Source organism: Amblyomma mixtum, chromosome 3 (genome assembly GCF_055824585.1).
Source record: "Amblyomma mixtum isolate Tamu chromosome 3, ASM5582458v1, whole genome shotgun sequence".
Lineage (NCBI taxonomy): Eukaryota > Metazoa > Arthropoda > Arachnida > Ixodida > Ixodidae > Amblyomma > Amblyomma mixtum.
In genome coordinates, this window is record NC_143014.1 from 44188928 (window position 1) to 44210301 (window position 21374).

At 43.6% G+C, this 21374-nt stretch overlaps 1 protein-coding gene across 1 annotated transcript; it reads right to left on the reverse strand.

The window, feature by feature from the left end:
- Window positions 1-183: 183 nt before the first annotated feature.
- Gprk2 (G protein-coupled receptor kinase 2) lies at window positions 184-20893 on the reverse strand. Its single transcript, XM_089578989.1, has 9 exons — window positions 20497-20893; window positions 19564-19659; window positions 15102-15214; window positions 8978-9055; window positions 8824-8921; window positions 3101-3398; window positions 2356-3033; window positions 2156-2293; window positions 184-2099 (listed from the first exon to the last, which is right to left on the reverse strand). The coding sequence occupies exons 1-9, from the start codon at window positions 20546-20548 to the stop codon at window positions 1953-1955; spliced, it is 1698 nt and encodes a 565-aa protein (XP_089435115.1). The 5' UTR covers window positions 20549-20893; the 3' UTR covers window positions 184-1952.
- Window positions 20894-21374: the final 481 nt, after the last annotated feature.

Consider the following 21374-nt stretch of genomic DNA (forward strand, 5'->3'; position numbering starts at 1 on the left):
CTTTTCCACCGCATTACTCTCCTTGTGTTCTATCAAAAAACTTACATTTTTTTTACTGCACATGCAAGAGCAAGCACCTTGCTCAAGATGCAAGCGGTCTCCCTTGCATCACATGCGACATGGCAAACAATGAAAACCTGTTGAACCATATCCGATATGAGGAAGAGTCGATGATGGGGATAGTAATGGGGAAAGGCGGTCTTTTATTGACGGACAAATGGATGCAGTTTACCAAAGCATACTTCAATTGGAGAACCAACAGGACGCAACATTTAGTACTTCAGCTACAGCCATACTGAAAGTCATTAAAATGATTGCAAGGCATGTTGCCACAGGTGAAGCAGTAAAGGCCACCCTTATCCTGAGCAGGTGCCACATTTTGGAATCTGCCGGGCTTTACCTATCAGGGCTCAACATAAATGAAATGCATTAAATAAGACTCTAGCAAAAAAAAAATATATATATAGATATATATAAATTGCCACGCACGAATACAAACTAGTTAATCCATCTGTGCATCTACCAGGCACTGCACCTAGTACCCATGGGAGAACCACTCTCTAATCACAGCCAATGCTGAAATAAGCTAAAGACAAATCCATTATGGCACATATTAATTGTGGCATTTTTGTAAAGCAACCAGATTTCATAGTGCTAAGACAACAAAATTCTTTTCATTATAAAAACTGCCCACTGTTTTGCTACCTGCAAACAATGGCAAGTATGCAAATGCACAGCCACTGCCTTGCAGTCAATGAATAAGTACAGCTTCACAATCGATCACTTAATTCCACCACACTGCACTTCGGCATTTCCATCACACAGCAGGTCTATGCATCGTTGTGCACAAGTACAACTGATACTTAATATGTATAAGAAACACCAAAGAAAGCGAACAAAGCTACAGATTGTGTCAAAGTGTAGATATGACCCTGAGTAAAACCACTGAACATGTCCTTGCAAATGACACATAGAGAACATTGTCTTTTCCTGCAAAGAAAAGAACAAAGCACATGTCTGAAAAAAAAAAAAAGTAACAATGAAAGATAAAGTAAAAAATGTACAAGCATGCTTCAAATAACTCTTGCACATCCATTCAATATAAAAGGGTATTGAAAAAGAGGTGGCCGCACTGCATGTCTTGAGGCCAGGCACAACAAGGTGTGTGGCAAATATCATTGTCAACAAGGCCAATATTAACTAATGTTCAGCTATTTTTTGTCTTCCTTTCATATTATGGCAATGCACAGCAACGGCTCTCTTCAGAACAAAAGTATGACAGCTAAGTTGCAGTACCACTTTGATATGTGTGCTTGACCATGTCACTAGTGGTAGCAGCAACTATGTGAGCTCTTAGTGCGTCGCAGCCAAAGCAATACATCTCTGCTGCCCTTGTTGACACTTGTTAACAGAAAAAAGATGGCAGCACGACTGGACTTCCAGCTTGAACTTTGAATGCTGAAGCATCAGCTTCAACAGCATTTCAAATGTCCCCCACTAAGGCCACTCTGTGCTTAGACAGCAGCAAAGTACGCCTCACCATGACCAAGAGATGACAATTTATTTCAGGGAGTCACAAAACAGCTACTTTACCATGGTTGACAATATTTACAAAAATGTAAATGGCACAATCACAACTCCACTGAAACACACAGAAGGTAGGGGCTGTGGGGATCTGCCACAAGTTAACTCGCAAACGTTCCTGCAATTACAAACTAAACCAGACTGGCATTTCGGGACAACACACACAAGGTTTGGATGCAAATGGTGCCACATGACTCCACCATAGGAGTGTCAAATAAATTAAGAGTAGTCCGCCAAAACTAGGAATGTCATGACTAGCGTTGCACAAACGATTCACCAAACAAGGGTCCCTGAAAGGTTTGGGCTCAGAGTGCCATTGGGTGCAACAATTATGCCTGGAATACAGGGTCTGCATAGTCTGGGAGTGCTCAGCTGGGCCGGGATCGTGGCTTCCTGCGGAAAGGGAAGCAGCCCCGGCGGTCTTCAGCCGGGGGTAGCTCCCAGCACAGGTCAGGGGGCCGCGTCTGGCTCGGTCCAAATACGTTGAGCTCCTTGAAGCACTCCGTCTCAATCATCTGTATGTGAACACCAATGGTAAGAAGACCGCCACAAAGCTGTCTTTGCCACTCACCTCAGTCTGCCAGGGTATGGACACTGAACCCATGTTGAACTGGCTATAGAAGGAGTCGTCACTGGCATCCAGGTTGACCCCCTTGACAGTGGAGAACTGCTCGATGTCCAGAACATCCTTCGCATACACAGCGTGTGGCTGCAAAGCAAGGCGGTTTTGAGGCAAATGCTCTAAATGCAATGCATGCAGGGACGACTTACGTCGGGCACAAAGGGCGGTTCCAGCATGCCTGCCTCCAGTCTCTTCCAGTTAAGGCTCTTGAAGAATGGGTGCCGCTTCACCTGGCGGGCACCTGCTCGGCCATCTTGGCAGCCAAGACGTGTTGCAGGGCTCTTTGCCAGCAGCTGCTGACAGCAGTCCTTGGCTTCCTCACTGAACTTGGCTGAGTACTTTTCCCGCTCCTCCTTGACCCGACGCTCCACCTCCTCACGCTTCACCTTCTCCTTGCGCGCCCGGAAGGGTGCCTGCCCTTCCAGCATCTCGTAGAGCAGGCAGCCAAGACTGAACCAGTCGGGGCTATATGTGTACCGCTCATTGTCAATCACCTCAGGGGCCATGTAGCCCACAGTGCCCACACGACCCCGAACTCCCTCTTGCTCATCAGGCACCTCTACCGCCAGGCCCAGGTCTGAAATGCGTACATGGCCATGGTCATCCAGCAGAATGTTTTCTGGCTTGAGGTCCCGGTACACTATCCCTTTGGCGTGCAAGTGCTCCAGGCCTTGTGTCACTTCTGCCGCATAGAAGCGTGCCCGCTGTGGCTCAAACCCAGGCTCCCCACCCATAGAATACATGTGGAACTTGAGATCCCCGCCATTCATGATGGTCAGCACCAGGCACAGTGCATCCTTAGTCTCATATGCGTAGGCCAGGCTCACCTGCATTGTGAACACGGCTCAACACAGCCTGCCTAGGCATCTACACCTACCAGCAACAGCTACTTACCACAAAGCGAGAGTTGACCTTTTGCAGAATCTGCTTCTCAATCAGCACCATCGTCTCACCCCGTCGTTTCTTGATGCGCTTCTTTTCTAATTTCTTGCAGGCATACATTTTTCCTGTAGCACGCACTTGGCAAGCACACACCTCACCAAAGCCACCCTTGCCCAAGACCCTGTACATGCGGAACGTTTTGGCTGTCACGGGCTGACTCTCCAGCCATTTCCACTGCAGGTACCGATCAAAGTACATGCTGCCTTCAAACTCCTGGAATGGCCCTCCCATAAGGAACTCCTTGACAGCCCTGCATAGAACAGATAATATAATCAAGCCTACATTGCAACGATGCAATTCCATATGAAAAATGGAATACAAACAAGGGCTCAGCTGCAACAATTACTTAATATTATACTATAGCCACTACCATATTGCAGCATATGGTCAAATACGCTTGCACATACTTTTCACAGGCAGCGACCTTCTGCTATAGCCGTAGTTCTCGGCCCTGAATTGTTGGGGACCCTTTGGCACCACAGAAGTGATCAAGGAGCCTAGGAACGCAGGGGTACTGCTGACTGTTACATTACTCAAAGCACCTCTTAGAATGCTTTTCCTGGCTAAGTCACTGGCCATGCTCAAATTTTGCAAATAAATGGTATTTTGGTGCGGGTGTTGCTTGATACTACCTTTCGGAGGGGTATTTGCCTGTTTCAGTGAGAATGAATTGAGAGTACACACCATCTGAGGTAATCCCCCCCCCTCAAAAGTTCTGACTACGGCTGTACCAGTAGTGCCACCTCTGGGTCGGTAGGACAGGGGAGCACTCTTCATGCTGCGTTATCTGCTTTTGTCTTTCTGCGGCCACAAGTTGTTTAGGGCTCTCGGATCTAAGCTGTTTGACTCTGAATCCTACGCTGGTTAAAGCAGGCATCGTAATCAGCACAAATATGCTGAAGTTACAAAGACATCTGTGAGGAACTAATTATATAGCACTTGTCTCTCATCTCTGAGAGTCATCCCTTGAGTTTTGTGTTGCAGAATGCTAGTCATAGATCACCATTTAGCCCGCACCCTTATCCTAGCTCTGCGGATTCAGCTGTTGTATTTATGGTCCGGCACTGCCGCCAACAATGCAGGCTTCCAATAAATTTTAACCACAGGCAAGTACTGCACCCAAACAGTAACAAAGAAAACTTTTCCACCAAATTCCGTTTCTATGCAAAAACTGAATGCAGACAACCAAGGAGGAGGAGAAACAAGGAGAAGCATTTTAGTAGTGGCTCCGAGTTATGCAACGGTCAGTACTATGACAACAAAGGATTGGATATAAAGCAATATGCCCATGAAGAGAAATCCAAAAAACATTTCACTAGTTCATTTAGGCGTTACGGCAGCAGACAAAAATAGCAAACTTGCAAACAATTGCTTTTGAAATAGGTTTTGGAATAGGAGTGGAGTAGTGAGCATAAATTGACTCAGTTGCTGTGTTTGCATGAACATAACAGAAGTCTAGACAAGTTACCTTTTTGATGGAAAGTGTGAAATTTTCCTCAAAATTTAGCGTGGTTAAGGTGTAGCCAGACAGCAGGCCACGGACTGGTCTGTGGACCGGTCAAGTGGGGTTAACTGCACGCGGCCCGGCCGGGCCTCTCTGGCGACAGTATCCACACGACGGACCAAAGGAGCAGGCGACAAGGCGGCGAAGTGAAAAGCTCTGTGATAACCCCGTGAGAAGAGCGCTGCTCATGCAGCAGCGCTCTTCTCATGGCGCGTTCACGCTTCGGCTTGGCGGCGAGGGCAAGCGGAATTCGCCGCGGCGGCAGAGATTTCGCCTAAATACCCAGCGGAAAGCTCGATCGGTCCGGGACTGATTTCTGCCGCGGCGACGAGGAAATGGTATTCCCACGGCCACAAATATGGCGCGCTTCGAAGCAGGACCGCTCGCTCGCTTTGGACTCAGCTCGTCCTTGTTACTGCCTTTTTCATTGCGTTCACAGGCCATAAATGGAGCACCGATCTTTCGCTTGGTCTCATCTCGCCTATAAAAAAACTTAGAAGTGAAAAATTTGCTTTATTTTTTATTTAGAGAGACGATTGTGCCGCTTCTAGGCTTAAGAGGAGCGTAGGTTTTTTGACAGAAATGGTTCCCGTCCTAACAACCAGATGGCGCCACTAGGCTGAGCTTATCGTTCCCTCTGTGCTTGCATGCGCTGAACTAAACGCGGGAAATCTGAGAAATGGTGCAATGTACCGCAAAATACCTTCGTTTAGCGGTACGTAGACAGCGTCAATTGATGTACTTTTTTAACCATACCTGTGTACACCGCGAGCGGCGACGGGACGGCCAGGAAGTGTGTACGAGGCAGCATTTCGGTGGCGGCGGATTTCGCTCGCTTTCATTCATGCCCAAGTGTAAAGGAAGCATAAAGCTGTACTGAAGCTAAAAAAGCTAAATGTACCGTCATCCGACCACGCTGACATGTTGACGGTGCACGCAAGACTACTTTCGCTGGTGTCGCCTTGGCGCACACAATGATAGCAGTGGTGAATTAACTGACTCCCTAGAGAGAGCAGTGTGATGTGGTTGTCAGACTTGAAGTGTGCGAGTAGGCTAAAAAGTCCATGGTCCGCCACCACAAAAAATGCCCTCGCTTTCTCGCGCGATTCGGTCCGCAGGCCGTGCGCGGACCTCATAGACCAGAAGCTAGACCCCACGTGACCGCTAGTCCGCGGACCAAAACAGGTCTGTGGTCCGCCGTCTGGATACATCTTTAGCCTGGTTTAGGCCAAATGCAAATTGGGTGCGCTAGCACTATGGTTTCAGTTTCGGGTCAAGGCTGTCAAGCAGGCATCAGACAGACTTGTGAATCGTAAAGTGGGGATCTTTGTGCTAGCACACTAAAACTTCATGGAAGAGAGTAGAGGACAAGTCGCATCTTTCCTTCTCAAAACCCTCTCTTTCTCTCTCAGATAACTGACACGCAATTCGTCGAGTTACTGTAAACCGGGCTACTGTTGTGATCCATACAAGAAAAACAGAGGGCTTGCTATGGGTGGCTACAGAAATGAAGGCTTCAGGAATGTCCAAACACCTTAACGGGTCTACAACCTCTATATGAGAATCAATGCACTAATACCGTTGTCACATGGCATTCCTCGAAGGCCTTTCCAGCCAAGGCACTACTTTTCACCAAAGGAGCGAAAACTCAAAGGAGCAGCAACGCAGCGACACGGTGCAGCCCAAAGGTGAACCAGTCGTTGAGGCTTAGCACCCGTTGCTGTGCATGAGGTGGCTGAAGTGAGTGTTCTAAACTAAAGTGAGGTATTCTATTCATTTGTAGAACTTGAACAATTTTTAGTGTGAAAGCACTCATACACTAACCAACACTCATCAAGGCTCTTGTGACCGCATATACAAACGTACTAGCAACCCGAGTTACTGCCCGAGCTTACCCAAGTAACTCGGGTAAGTTCGGAGGAGTGCCGCGCCAGCTGCGCGAGAGGTTGCTCGGGAAGAGCAACATGGGTTGCACAATCCCTACGGGTGGCTGTGATAGAAACAGCCACCTGCCAGTGCAGTGGTTGGTGTATTGCTTAACTGCTGCGCCACTGCACTCGTAGCGGTATGAGGACTCGCTGCCACCTGTGAATGTTAAGCAGTGAATGCCCAATTTTGCACATATGGGCATTAACCCACTAAAGATAGCACATCATACCCTTAACACGGATCTTAAGTGTCCTCTCCAAATGAAGCATGAACACCTGCTTTCACACGTCTTATTCTTATTGCTACCTTAAAACAACTGCAACAGCTACTCTCAGAGCAGCGGTAGGTTTTGTGTATTGCCTTGGCCACCAGGGGCACTCTGTATTACTGCAGCAATTTTACTGTCTTGAAATCTGAGCATAAAATATAAACATCCATCCAAAAAGCAAAACCAGACAAACCTTTCGTATTTTTTAGAGATGTTTTCAAAAATTGTAAGCTGTATAAATTTTTTTCTTTGCTTTGACTTTTTGACGGATGGTACTGCGGTTGGAGGGTCTCGAAGGCCGTGCCTTTGGGCTCCAAAGGTTTCGGATGGGTGCCTTTGCCTCCAAGGCCCTTAGCGGCAAAGGCGCAACATTTGTGCCATGTAGCTGCACTCTTCACGCCTCTGAACATGGACCCGATCCTCAAAGGCCATTGCAGTGCCCGTGTGACAGAGGTAAAAGACAGTGCGGCACATGCCAATGAACACTTAGAATACCTACTTTTAAACTTTCAATGTTTACTGTACATGTGACTGCACTTTAAAAAGTAACAATTTGCCCACTAGTGAAAAAACAGCCAAAGAACTGCCAAAACCACAGAGGAAAAGATCATGCAGGCTTTTTAAAACTGTAAATCAACCCTTCATCGAACCACAACGAGGCCCTTAAAGAAGTAGAGATGCCGAATTTTTGCTTGCGTGTCTTCATCTTCGAAATGAAGGAAGCCAATGGCCACCGAAACCAAGGAAAGCATAGGGTTCTCTTTTTTTTTAATTTAACTTGTGGTATTTATCAATTGGAAATTTCCCCAATTGTGTCATTACTTTATGGCTGAAAGATAACTGATCAGAAAATATAAGAAAAAACAACCACATGCCGCAAGTGGGATCTAAACCCGGGGTCAAAATTTGGAGGTTGTGGGTTCGGATTTCACTAGCGGCATGTGGTTGCCTTTTCTCTACTTTCCGATCAATTACCTTTCAGCCATAAAGTAATTATGCTATCATTTTCCCATTGATCAACACCTCAAGTTGAAAGAAGAAAAAAGATGGAAATATTTTCCAATGCTTTCCTTGGTTTCGATGACTTTTGGTTTCCTTCATTTGCACTTGCAGTAATACAGGAAGTACTACGTCAGCCACTGCGCATAGGGATGGCACTGGTGAACACTCTCACGGTAAGGTTACACACAACTTAAATACCCCCGAAAGTAGAAGGTTGGACAGTCGTTGCCGTAGCTCAGTTGGTAGAGCACCCGATGCGAAATTCGGAGGTCACAGGTTTGGATCCCACCGACGGCATGTGGCTGTGTTTTCCTCTACTTTCTGATCAATTATCTTTCAGCCATAGACTAATTACGCTATTAATTTCCAATTGATCAACACCAAAAGATAAAAGAAGAAAACAGCACAACACCTATGCTTTCCTTGGTTTTAGTGACCATTGGCTTTCTTCATTTGCATGTTGTAACGAGGCCCTCATTTCCCTACTCTTGTCTGCTCAAATGATGCGTTAGGCATTAATATTTATTCCCCCCCGACCGCTATAAGAATTTATAGTTAAATTTCTTCTTTCTTCTTAGGGGAACACCACGTGGTTATCCATGTATTCTAATGTTTTATGCATCCTTACAGAGAAGAAAACATGCAACTAAAATGAGGTGTCGACAGCCCTTAAACCTGCATGACCCGGAGTAAAATGCAATAAATAACCACAAATGTTGAAGGAACATACAAAAAAACCATATCTGTATATTTAGCACTATCATCAACCTAATGCTAAAAACCCACACTGAAGTCGAACACAAACCTTGAGGTCAAAAAAATTTTCAGAAATACAATTTCAGCTGAGGCCAAAAATAAGTCAAAATCAAATGTGTTCATCATAAACTATTAACCACAGAGTTCATTTTGCTAGGCACGCTTCCCAACTGTGCACAAAAGAACAATACCAGTCTATGGCAATGCTTGGCTTACCTTGCACATTCAGAAAACAAGTCTTTGGATGCTTCAGCCAAGCCTTGTTTGCACTTCTCCACCAGATCTTCATTGACCACATCTACAAATTCACTTGACTGCAAAACAAAAGTAGCTTATTTAGAGACACGCTAAACCAGTGCTCCAACTTTACCTGTTCACTGAGAAACTTGTTAAATACATCTTGAGCTGCCAAAGCACGGTCTTCATCCAACTGCAATTCATATGCTTCCTAAAAGAGGAAAACAAACATTAGGAATTGACAACTTCTTTACTTTTGAAGCTAACGCTTTGTGCTGGTCAAAGCAGGCATCATAATCACCGCAAAATATGTATACAGAGCAATGAAAAGACAATTAGGGGCATTGAAATTTGGGCTGTACCGATATTTGACCCCTTAAATGCAGAACTACCCTGCCAGAATAGTTCCTGAACCAAAAGGATATTCAACAATGAGCTGTACAATATGTAGGTCACCTGAGGCTTAATGAAAGTAGCCAGCATGGTGGAATGGGCCAGAAAAATGCAAGCATGAAAATAGCTTTCCTCTTCTGGCCCAAAGAAACTAAACGCACATTATGATTTTATACTTTTTTTCAAAGCAATAAATTTAGGCCGATTATCAGTATAGTTTCTGGAAAGCCTGCTCGACTCAGTCTCTGTACTGGCCAAACAAAACCAATAAATGAAATGAAATGACTGAGTCCACTCTCATGATACTAAAGGAATTGACATGAAATACAGGAGGTAATCAACTGACTCTCAGGATTTTTGCGTCGTATGACTCACTCAACCATACTGTTTTTCTCTAAGAAAGCATAGAAGCTAGTCAAGATGCTCTTAAAATCATATATTGAAGGGCATAATATATATATATATATATATATATATATATATATATATATAAACACCATGAGGCTCAACACAAAAAAGCAGGTTAAGACTATTTTCTTTCCTTGTAAGCAGTGTATCTCCTCGAGCCATTCAAATGTGGTTGCATCCCGACCACTATCAAATCCTTGTGTAGAGATTATTCACTCTCAGATTTGGCGGGTGTCAAGAGGCTCCCTAGCGGCCAGCACTGTATCCCGAACGACACCCTATTTGTTGGGAGGGTCAAAAACAAAAGAAGGGGTTCTGCTGTCACTATGCCATGCTAAAAGCTGCCTGCAGAGTGCTGGGCGTCCTGATCAGATTATTCTGCTCAAATGGATTACCCAACTCTTGAGGCAACCACCATATTGTTGTGCAGCCATGGTTGCCTGCATAGGCGTGCTCTCCAAGTGACGTCAGATAAATAATCTGGTGCATCAATCCGGTGCATAATAATTAGGTGCATCAAGGAAACAAAATTACAGTTGCCCTTACTGAAAAGCATGCAGAATTTTTTTTTTCTCTGCTGATGATACCTGCCTGTTTCCAGAGACTTCTGCAATCAAATTTATATTTTATCATTCCCCTTTTCAGCCTGACTTAATCAGACAGTCTTGAGTACCACAATTAAAAAAATTATTGCCATACAACACAGGCAACTCATAATACAATGTGAACTTTTTTGTGTTCCACTGTCACCGTAACTATCTAAGCTGTGCTTTTAGTCTTTATTATTCTTACTTTTGCCCTGTATCTGCTTTTACAGGATGCTGCCACCAGCAAAATGTTGCATGCAGCAGTGAAAAACAAACTTTGCAGTGTAAAAAATATAGCCTTGTGGTTGAAACCACCAAGCAGACTGTGTTCTTTACGACATGTACGCATCATTACTAACATGTATGCATGTGTGTTCCTGCTACCAGGCTCACAAAGCAAGGAAAGCACACAAATTGCATAAGAAAGAAAAAATGGCTGCTTCAGTGTTCACCTGGAGGTTAAGAAGAAAAACAAAAAACTGCATAATTACTTTGCATGTATGTCACCTTCCGAGTTTTTTCCTTTTTTTTTCTGTTCTCATGAATGAAGGTGCAATTTCTAATTACAAACTCTGCCACCCTTTGAAAAACACTAGAAACTGTCAAAGAGTGTTATTTGGTTTGAAGTCTGAATTGAATATGGCACTGCGTTATATTTGAGAAGTTGGAACATTTGCATCACCCTGCTAATTTATTTATTGATAATGCAATCTCTAGTTTGGTTTCGTTTGGTTTATTGGGGTTTAACGTCCCAAAGCGACTCAGGCTATGAGGGATGCCATAGTGAAAGGCTCCGGAAATTTCGACCACATACTGACATCGCACAGTACATGGGCCTCTAGAATTTCGCCTCATCGAAATTCGGCCGCCGCGGCAGGGATCGAACCTGCGTCTTTCGGGTCAGCAGCCGAGCACCATAACCACTGAGCCACCACGGCGTGTTGGGATTATAACAGGGTGGGAAAACAAGGCAAGCACACAAAGCAAGAAGAAAAAAATGAACACGATATGTCTTCTGGCATGCTGTTGGCGCATTTAGCTCACTTTCAAACTGCGTGAAACAGCATGGACAAATTAAGGGGGACACACAGCACAGCGTGTATTCCCTTATTCAATCCTATTTCGCACAGTTTGAAAACGAACAAAATGCGCCAACTAGCATGCCAGAAGGCACATCTTGAATATGTTTCTCCTACCCTGGGCTCTATTCTGTGTTCCACGTCCAAGCAGCAAGCCGTAACCATTCTCTGCCGTGTGTGTGTCCCCTTACTCTGTCCTCGTTTCACAGTTTGAGTACGAAACAAGCTAACAGTAAAAGCTGAAGCTATGCTGCTAGCATCATCAATAAAATACAATGATTTAAAAATGATACCAAAACAATACAACAAAAAACAGTAACTTGGGCAATGAATAACACATAGTAGGCAATAATCAGTGACAGAAAGAAATGTGTAGTTAAAGAAGTTATTACACAATAATTCTTATTTAAAAATGCCAGTGTGCTTATTATCAATTTTGTTTTCTTTTATTCTTAAGGCATTGGCGCAGAGGCTACACACTGAAGAAATACCAAATGCAATGAACGCGTCAAACTTGCTTGCTGGCAACTGCATACAGCAGCACATACTACTAGAACTTGGCGTGATATGCACAAATGGCACTACCTCCTGTCTGACAGGCGCAGCAGTTCAGTTTTTAATATGTTAAAAGACAGCATAAATGGCTTATGACAGGCTTCAGCGTGCACTGCGTTTCGTTTTTGCTGCTTTCTTCTGCAAACTTGGTGAGCACAAAGAAGGGCATTCACTACAGAATAAGAGCTAGACAAGGCTCTGCAGTAGGCAGCTGTCAAATTATACAGAACGGCAGAAGGCAAACAGCACTGCACTGAAAGACATGCATAAAGAACTCCAAACACCAAAGCGAAGCCTGCCTTGAAAAATTACTGCCTCCACCAGAAAACAGAAAACTATATATATATATAAAAAAACATTACAAATGTTGCTTTGAGCCAAGAAAATTTCAATATCTAATTAGTCCTGTACATAACATACATACTGAGTATTCAACATCTAAAGCTAATAGTGCACTGGAATATCACAGATGGAATTTCTATGCATCGTTATCCTGAAAGCTGTTGTTATGCACGACTTATGTATGTTCACAACCGAACTGTGCATCATCTGCTGGAGATCCACACCAAACAACACTTACCAATAAGCCTGAAGCTGTGCAAAATCATTCAGTACGTTTCATTTTCAACAACTACCACAGAACAGCTGGTGCAATGCTAATGAAGATAGTTTGAAATTTACCATCATTCACAGTCTCCAAAAAGACCTCCCATTCATGCTTATTTCATAAAATATGTTATCTTAACCCCCCTCCCTCTCTTTGGATATGCCTAGCAATGTTCAACTTTTCTCCCCAAGATCATAATCACCAAGTCAGCATGCCGCACTGTCAAACAACAACACATTTATGCTCATTCTTCACTCAGACTAGTAACAATTGGAATATCCTGCCTTCAGCATACACATGTAAAAAGACCCCATACATTTTAAAAATGATGTAACTTATTACATAGTGTCATGATATCATGTTCTTGTCCTTCTGATTTTTGTATTGTAATTTTTACCTCTCTTCTTTAAAATATATACAGGTGTTTCACCTAAGACTTTCTGCAATTTTTAAAAATAAGCTATTTGAATTAGATGCGCGCTTTTTCTGGCATAGCATTTTCAGTGGTGTAGTACATCATAATTCAACTAAGACGTGCTAACTAGCCGGCTTGTTGACCAATATTTATTAGTTAACTTTTAAACTATTACCGTTGGGCTCCTTAATTATTGAGAGGCATGTAGCCCACCGTAAGTAATGTCCATATCCGTTTTTAAAATTTCGAGAGCACGATTATCCTCGGCGCTGTGGCCCAACAAATTTTGGCTATTTCGACGAGTTAGGTTCACTGGAGAGGTTGCTTTGCCTGCAAGCTTCTCAAATCACATGTATTTTGGCGCGATGTAGGCGAAATTTGTTGGGCCACAGCGCCGAGGATAACCACGTTTTCGAAATTCTAAAAACTGATATGGGTATTACATATAGTGGGCTACATGCCTCTCAATAATTAAGGAGCCCAACGATAATAGTTTAAAAGTTAACTATTAAATATTGGTTAACAAGCCTGCTAGTTAGCACGTCTTAGCTGCATTATGATGTACTACACCACTGACAATGCTATGCCAGAAAAAGCGGGCATCTAATTCAAATAGCTTATTTTTAAAAATTGCAGAAAGTCGTAGGTGAAACACCCTGTATGTTTCACAGTAAAAGCACTGCAGCACTAAATTCGTCAGGTAACAAACAAAAAAGAGCCATGCCTGATTAGTCTTCCCATTAACTAGGTGTGGTCCTCTCTGAATCAAACCCCGAAATTACCAATATGATACACAACTGCTGTTACAAAATGAAACAGCTCACAACGTGACATAAGATGAGGGCACCCACTGCAAAGTCAAGTACTCTAGCGAACTGTCACCAGTAGCTCAAAGATAGCACGTTACCTGAGGCGCGAACAGATTAGATCAGCTTCACCTCAATCAGAGCTTAACCTGAGCCTAATATCATTGCCAGACATGCCGACAACCCAGCAAAGAAAAACCATGTGCCAATGAGGCTAAACACGTGCTTTCGCACGTCTTCTCTGTTTAACTACGTGAAAACCATACCATTCTTTTATCTCTACGGTTGCAACCATTCACATTAGATGAAAAACTCATGCCACTGAGGTATGCAAAGGCCTTTCAACTGACAGTCTTACCAACTCAACAGCCACCTGAGTGGTGCTACACAAGAATTTTGAATGCCAACTAAGCTGGCAATGCATCAAGTCAACGGATGGCCGCTAACTCTGCTGAGCTTTCACAGGCCTTCAAGTGAAAGCAATGCACACCCTTGAATGCAATGTGCTCACAACTGAGATCTTCAGAGATATTCAAAACAGTACAACTGCAAAAAATTAAAGGCAGCTACAAAAACATTGCAGCCAGCGACATGCGCGCTGTCAGAATAGCACAAAAATGCGATTGAAGACTATGAAAGAAAAAAAAAATGCATGAGTGCAATTTTTGTACATTTTAAAAGAGGCCAATATTCTTAAAGAGGTAAAATTACACAAACACATGACATACGATTACTGAATGTGGCAACGGCCATAGACTCTGCAATGCAGAAGCAACACAACATTTTCAAGTTTTATGGAGTTAGAGAGCCTTGAAGATCCCTAATTTGAATGACAAGTAAATTTAGCCAGCTTTGACATGGGCACAAGTTTCATACAATTTTTTCAGCCTCAAAATTGGCAATAAGTGTCTGAAAATTATTTCTTGACCATTCTGATATGGTTAAACATGGTTTACTAATGGACCACTCCATGCTTTCGGTGACATAGTTCATTTTAACCACGGACACCGCCCTGGGAAGCATGCCAAAAGGTACAGGGGCAGGTCTGAACTTCTTTCCTATCATACAGCATCATGCTGCATATTATCTTCTTTCACAATGACGTGTTTGTGAGCGTGCTCTCCTCTCCTTTCACACGACTGCCAATCAATGTTAACATTTACACTGAAGCGCCACTCAGTCACAACAGACAACCTGATGGAAGGAAAGAGGCTGAAAAAAGGTTTCAGGGCTTTCATGTTTTTTGAATACAAGATGTGAAAGGCTGCAGCATGGGAAGCACTGCGTGCCACAAACCAACATGTGCAAAACAAGCTCACTACTGAAGAAGCTCCTAAACAAACGCATATACTGTACAGTTTTGAATGCAATGCAAACCATAAAAAAAAAACAAGCAGTGCTCCTTACCACAGCATCTAAGAAGCTGTTGCACTTGCAGTAATGGGGTTTTGTTTGGCAGTACTGCCGAAAGAGGAGCCTGCCGATAGGCTGCTGCTCCACAATGTACCCGTAAGAGATGTCTGCAAGCAGAAACAAGCATGAGCCACAGCGAGGAATATGGCATGAAAAATGACAGAAACAGGCACCCCTTACAACAGACTTGTCTGAAAAGATCCCATCATTTGTTTGAACAGCAGTGACGACACATCACGTCATTATTTTGAACAGGAACACTAGTAATGCTATTACCAGCCAAAGTGACTAGAAATGCCTGCAGGATCTGCTAGATCCAGGCAAGTAAGAACACTGTGCCAAACAAGAAACAAATTTTGAATGAAGATGAACCACAACATGTACATTATTCCCCAAGCTCTGCAGCAGCACGTGCAAGCCATCGCAACTACTGCAAAGAAAATAATGAAGTGCTTCAAGCAAATTTTATTAACTATGTTCACAGATGTTTATACAAGCTGCATTTTTTTGTTTAATTACTTAAGATTTGTTGCTAACTATACGACCACTGAGTTAATAACTACGTTTTCAATTGGAAAGTTGTAGGCAATATCAAGCCATGTCTGCTAAACACTTTACAGCAACCAATACCCTGCACTGTTTGTGCTTTCAACTAACTTTAGGGAACTTAATAAATTGAAAAGTAAATGACAACATGCCTGCATGATAAAATTACACCGCTCCCAAACCAAATGAACACCTACATGCACACCAAAATAACTATTAGCAAGCTTCGAGTCTAGCACACTTAACAGTGCTTTGCATTTCTTATGGCCTCAAAATCAGGTCCAGAAGCTGATGATGGAGTGTGAAAAGAGTACGCCATCCACTCTCACTGCAATATGTTAATGAAAAATTCCAACCAGGGCAGAAGAAGACCCGAAATATGTACCCTCCCTTTCTCCATTATGTGTCTGAAGCTTCCAGTGCTTATCTACAGAAGAAGTACTGCCTGGGATTGTGACTGACTCCTATATTAAGCCCGTGTTTGTCCCCTGGGAATGAGTGTGATTTGAGCACCACAGCTTAGCTCAACTCTATGACATGGGAAAAGATAATGTGGAAGAAGATAAAGAAAAGGAGCGAAGCTTAAAGAAGAGGACGACATCATCATCATCATCATCATCAAGAGGACAAGGGTGCACGACCTCGGGCCCAAACTGCACAAGGCGTCTACATGGCGTTGAGCCACAGAACAGCGTTGCAAGCTATGAAGGTGGAAATGCTGGCTCGTCAGGTGCTCGGGCACCTTTCGCAGACACCTGACCAAACTGTTGCTGTGGTCAGGGCTTGCTGCTTCTTCTCTGACACCCTACCTCAGCCACAAGTTTCAGCGTACTTTGCTGCTCCTGTCATCGAACCCAATCCTACTGAATGCATACCCCAATGGAGAATTAGTCAGTGGCCCAGCAGCCACTTCATGCTTATTGGTGTTGACCGAGAGGCTGGCTTATGGTTTTCAGCCACTTATCCCGAGATCAGCCAATGGGATGCCCTCACAGTAAGCTCATGCTCTCTCTTCCTTGGCCTAAGATATTACAGCTTGAGAATGGTAGATTTTCTTCCAGAGTCCTTACAGGATTCAGTATATTTTGCAGTTGTACCACGCTACGTCTTGTTCGATGGTGACTGTAGTGTTCTCTTGTGCAACATATTCACGCATGTTAATTTTCACACAGGTGGCTTCGTTTTCTCTAACACTGAGCCAATGCCTCAATGGCATTCAAGTTTTCATAATTTTAACCTTCATCATAACAGTATGCCATAGCAAAGTGAACTAACACCGAGTGTCAGGCTAGTTGCTTATGCAGAACCTTAAAGAAAAAACAAAGTGAACCATGCTACCACTGCGACCACAAGAACATTGTGGTGCCATCAGTTGGAACTACACACAGCACTTAAACTTGGTAATGTGAAGGGAGAGTAACCCATAAGAAAATATAATACTTTTTAAGGAAACAATTTATCCATTTAAAAACATGTCATATTTCACTGCACCATGTAGCTAGGTTAACTTATGCAATTTTCAATGCCAAACAGAAATTATAAATACATGTTTCATTGCTATTACAACACTTGAATCTGCCCATACGAAGGAGGACCTTTTAATTTTCAATGTAATCTCATAATACGTCTTGCCAGTTTTTGGTCCTTTAAAAGGGATGCTGAGGACAACTCCATCCAATTTTTTTTATCTTTGTAAAAATTATGTGGTACTTTCTGGGAATGGTGATGTTTGTATGGCAGTAAAAGACACATTTCTCGGCCACCCAACTGAACCTACACGAATCATCTGAATTTCTACACTGAAAGGGACTCCATGGTCGAAGTCTTGACGTCAATGGCGGGGCACTGACACACTGCAGCTTACTTGCGAAATCGGCTCTTAATGGCAACCCCTGTATTTCATGTTTTGGCCCTTTCTATCTTATAGAAGCTCTGTTCTCAGTGAAAGCAGCGTCTCTGTCAGCAGAATGCGGTAACCTATCGATACAGGTTAACTTCAATTTGTCCTCAGTGTCTACGACAAACTCTATAATACTGAACTCACTGGATACCGCATAGCTCAGGAGCCTTTATTTACTTTCCCAAGGACACTACATAAAAATAAAATGGTTAAAAAAATTTGCGGAAATTCATTCAACCTGGTGAGAACAATGGCAAAAAGCTGTGCATGCAAACTGCTGTGCATGTAAAGTGCTGTGCATGTAAAGTGTTGTGCATGTAAAGTGCTCTGCATGTAAAGTGCTCTGCATGTAAAGTGCTCTGCATGTAACGTGTAATTGCAATGCATTCAAAGAGCAAACACTCTACTCTTTAAATACAATGACTTTTTACATTGGCATGTCAACTGTGAGCAGTCTTCATTAAACAGTGAATGCTGCAGAAAAGGCTAAAATCTACAGCATTTGAATAGCAGATTTCAAGTGTTGCATGAGGTTCGTGCAAGCATTTTAAAGTTTAATAATTTTTGGAAACACTTTCTTACTTATGCCTCTCTCATTTCTAGTTCACTGCGAGTGCATAGATGCTTTTACACAACTTCGTATCTCAGGCACTTTTGTCCAACTGGACTTCAACAATTTTTACAAGGTTCCATAATGGCTTATTGCAATCCCCAACACGAAAAAAAAAAAAAGAAGTCCCTATCAAGACCAATAAACACCGATGCCTTAAAGAATGCTAGAAGACTGATACACTGGGTCAGAAGCCAAACTCGTCTGCTAAAACTGTTCAATGTCACAAGAAAAGAAAGAACGAACGCTGAGTTTTTTTTCAGCCGAACTTTCGATGACCCAAACACATCTGCAGCTTTTCATCGTCAGGCTAATTAGACCCACAAATTCATTAGCACATTCAATACACACAAGTGGCAGCCTACACCACAGAAATCTTCGTGATCATATATCATTTTCTTTGTCAAGAACATCTATCAATGTGGATCAATAATCGTCAAATCAGTGTGTTGTGAACTGTGCTACCTAGTGCCTGATGTCTTAAAACGCACATACAAAAATGATCCAACCTGAGACCTGCATAGCAGATGAAAACACAAAAGATTCAATACAACGATAGCCCTGCTAAATTAACAGACAGCAAAAAAAGGAAAAGCTTCATAGAAAGAGGCTTTCTTTTGAACTTGACCTAGAAATGTGCAGTACTCACGAACACATGAGAAGGCACCAATGCAAATGTAAATGATCAATGTTACAAATATGCTGATTAGTCTAGCTATAATAATGGAGTGCATATCAAATGATGCAGTTCATTTCAGATACATTGTTTCGCTGAAATTCCTGCAGCCCACATAACAAAACGAAAAATACTTCAAACACAAATGTTACCATACTTTTCTTTGAATGGTATGCACAAAAGGAACATGATGCCATCATTTAATGATATATTGCAAAGAAATATTGCACAGTATGACAAGTGCAATGACCATTAAAATATCACTGCACTGAAGTTAGCTGCTCATTTTTGAGGCAGCTAAGAAAGAGAGTGCACGAGCCTTGTTGCAAAAAGCTAGCAGTCTCAGCCATTGTCAAGAGCAAGGGTGGAAAATAAAGCGAATGTAAACCGTACCCACACTCTTGCACTACTTTGTGATAAGGAAGGCACTAAGAATGAAGTGCACTCAATCACCAGAGAATGACACAGTCTCAAATGATGCAGCAAAGCATTTGGCAAACATACTTGCAGGCTAGTAGAAACAACCATCAGCATAACACGAAACTTGGCAACATGAGCTATTTCTAATAACAGAATGTTGGCGAACATTAGTTGGCTGCTGCACTTAAAAATGACAGTCAATGCAGGATATCGGGCAACTGCTCACAAGAATGGCATATGCTGAGGGGCCCCCGAGTGTCCCTGTTTTAGGCAATCAAAAGCACACTGATATGGAGTTGCTTACCAACTTTGTCCCTGAGATATACGCACTGTGAAATGTGCGGAAACTGCAGTATCTTCTTCCATTTTTTGCTCTTGCCTTTGTTTGAGTCTGCACCACCTGTCGGGTTAGAACACGCATCAGTTCTTGACAAGACTCTAACATGCAATCCCAGGTTTGCGTCAGCATGCTCAGCGTCCGTTTTCTCTGCTCCTCTCACGATTCAGTAGTAGTGCGAACACATAACGGCGCCATAAGAATACTCTTGTGCATGCCTTGGGCAACGTTGGCCGAAGCCAAGTGCGTCTGCCCCGCAGAAATGCGTCTGAGCGTTTGTGCCCACCGCGAAACAGGAAAAAGTTGTCGCCGGTGGATCCTTGAGATTCTCACGAATGCGCCGCCAACGTTACCCAGGTTCAGGCTGCGGCAACGTATGGAGAAAAGCTCCAGGCTCGCAGACGCTAAAACCAAGACGGCGCGCACTGCAGACTACACAGTGGATCCCTGCGTGGAAACCACAGCAGCACAAACGGCGGCAGTTCAGGGCCGCCGAAATGGCCGGCCGTGCCTTGCTTTCTGCTCAGCGACGCGACGCACGAAACACAGCGCCAGAAAACAAAATTTTTTGAGGCACTGGGCTTTGTGGCGCATTCCTAGCGGCAGCGTATTCAGCGCGCTGACCGGCGCTCGCAGATCACAGGGGCCACGCCGAGCAGCGCGATACTCGCTGGGCATTTCATTTCGGAAACTGCGCGAGGCAGCGGGGCCGCCGTGAACGAGCAGCTCGCGCCAGATCGGCAAACTCTTGAATTCTGATCGCCAATAAAGGCTCGGAGGCAAGTTGGCCGATGTCGGCACGAAAGGCGGCATACAGCCGGCATTTCGCACCCAACCACCACCCCCGCGAGCGAACGTGCAGAGTGCATGCACCTGGCCTACGGAGACGAAAACACCAACCTTCCCTGGCCTTGAGGTAAACCGTGTTGGCGACAATATTCTCCAGTTCCATCAGTTCCAGCTTGAACGCAGTTTGGTCCAACGGCGGGTTCTTTATGGAACCCACCCCGTTTTTGTTCAGCCCTTAGTCGATGAGAATATTTCTACGGACTCGTACAGTAAACACATGCCCGAAGTTTGTAAATTTCCGTTTCACCTCGCTGAAAACTGTCCTTGCGCTATAGTGGACTGCATTTCGGCTAGTTCTGCCTTTTCTCTCAGTACACCATTCCAGATCAAACTGAAATATAAATATCTATGAATAAATACTAGGTATAAATATAACAAGAAAATAACAGTCCTCCACGGAGCCTTGGGTGGGGTAAAATGGCGGTGAGCGGAGATGCGTCGGACAGCGAGGCTAGCCATTGGTCAGATTTTTGCGCATTATTTATTGCTTTTTCAGTGCGTCCACTAGAAATAACAGGTAGCATAGGATAAAAACTGGCGTTTATTATCGTTAGTGTTGTTGATATCAACGTTCGCTAGTTTGACGCATTCAGTAACAGCGTCGGTTTGAATGCAAGTTTACAATAAAAGGTTAAAGAGAGACATACCGACGCACGCAACAGGAGCGGATTCCGGCAGGAAAGCTTGAATGATAGCATTTTATTTTCCACTTCATGCGTTTCCCTCTTTGCATGTCACACAGTGAACAACACGACGGACGCCAAAGCGTTAATAGTGGAAACAGGAATGCGTTCACGCTGGAAACTTACGCAGTAATTATGAATTCACCGCATTCGTCTGCTACTATAGGCGACTTTTGATTGCAGATATTCCTCCATTTGGCGCTTAAGATTTAAGTGGGGTTTTAAAATAGATATATGTTTTTTTCT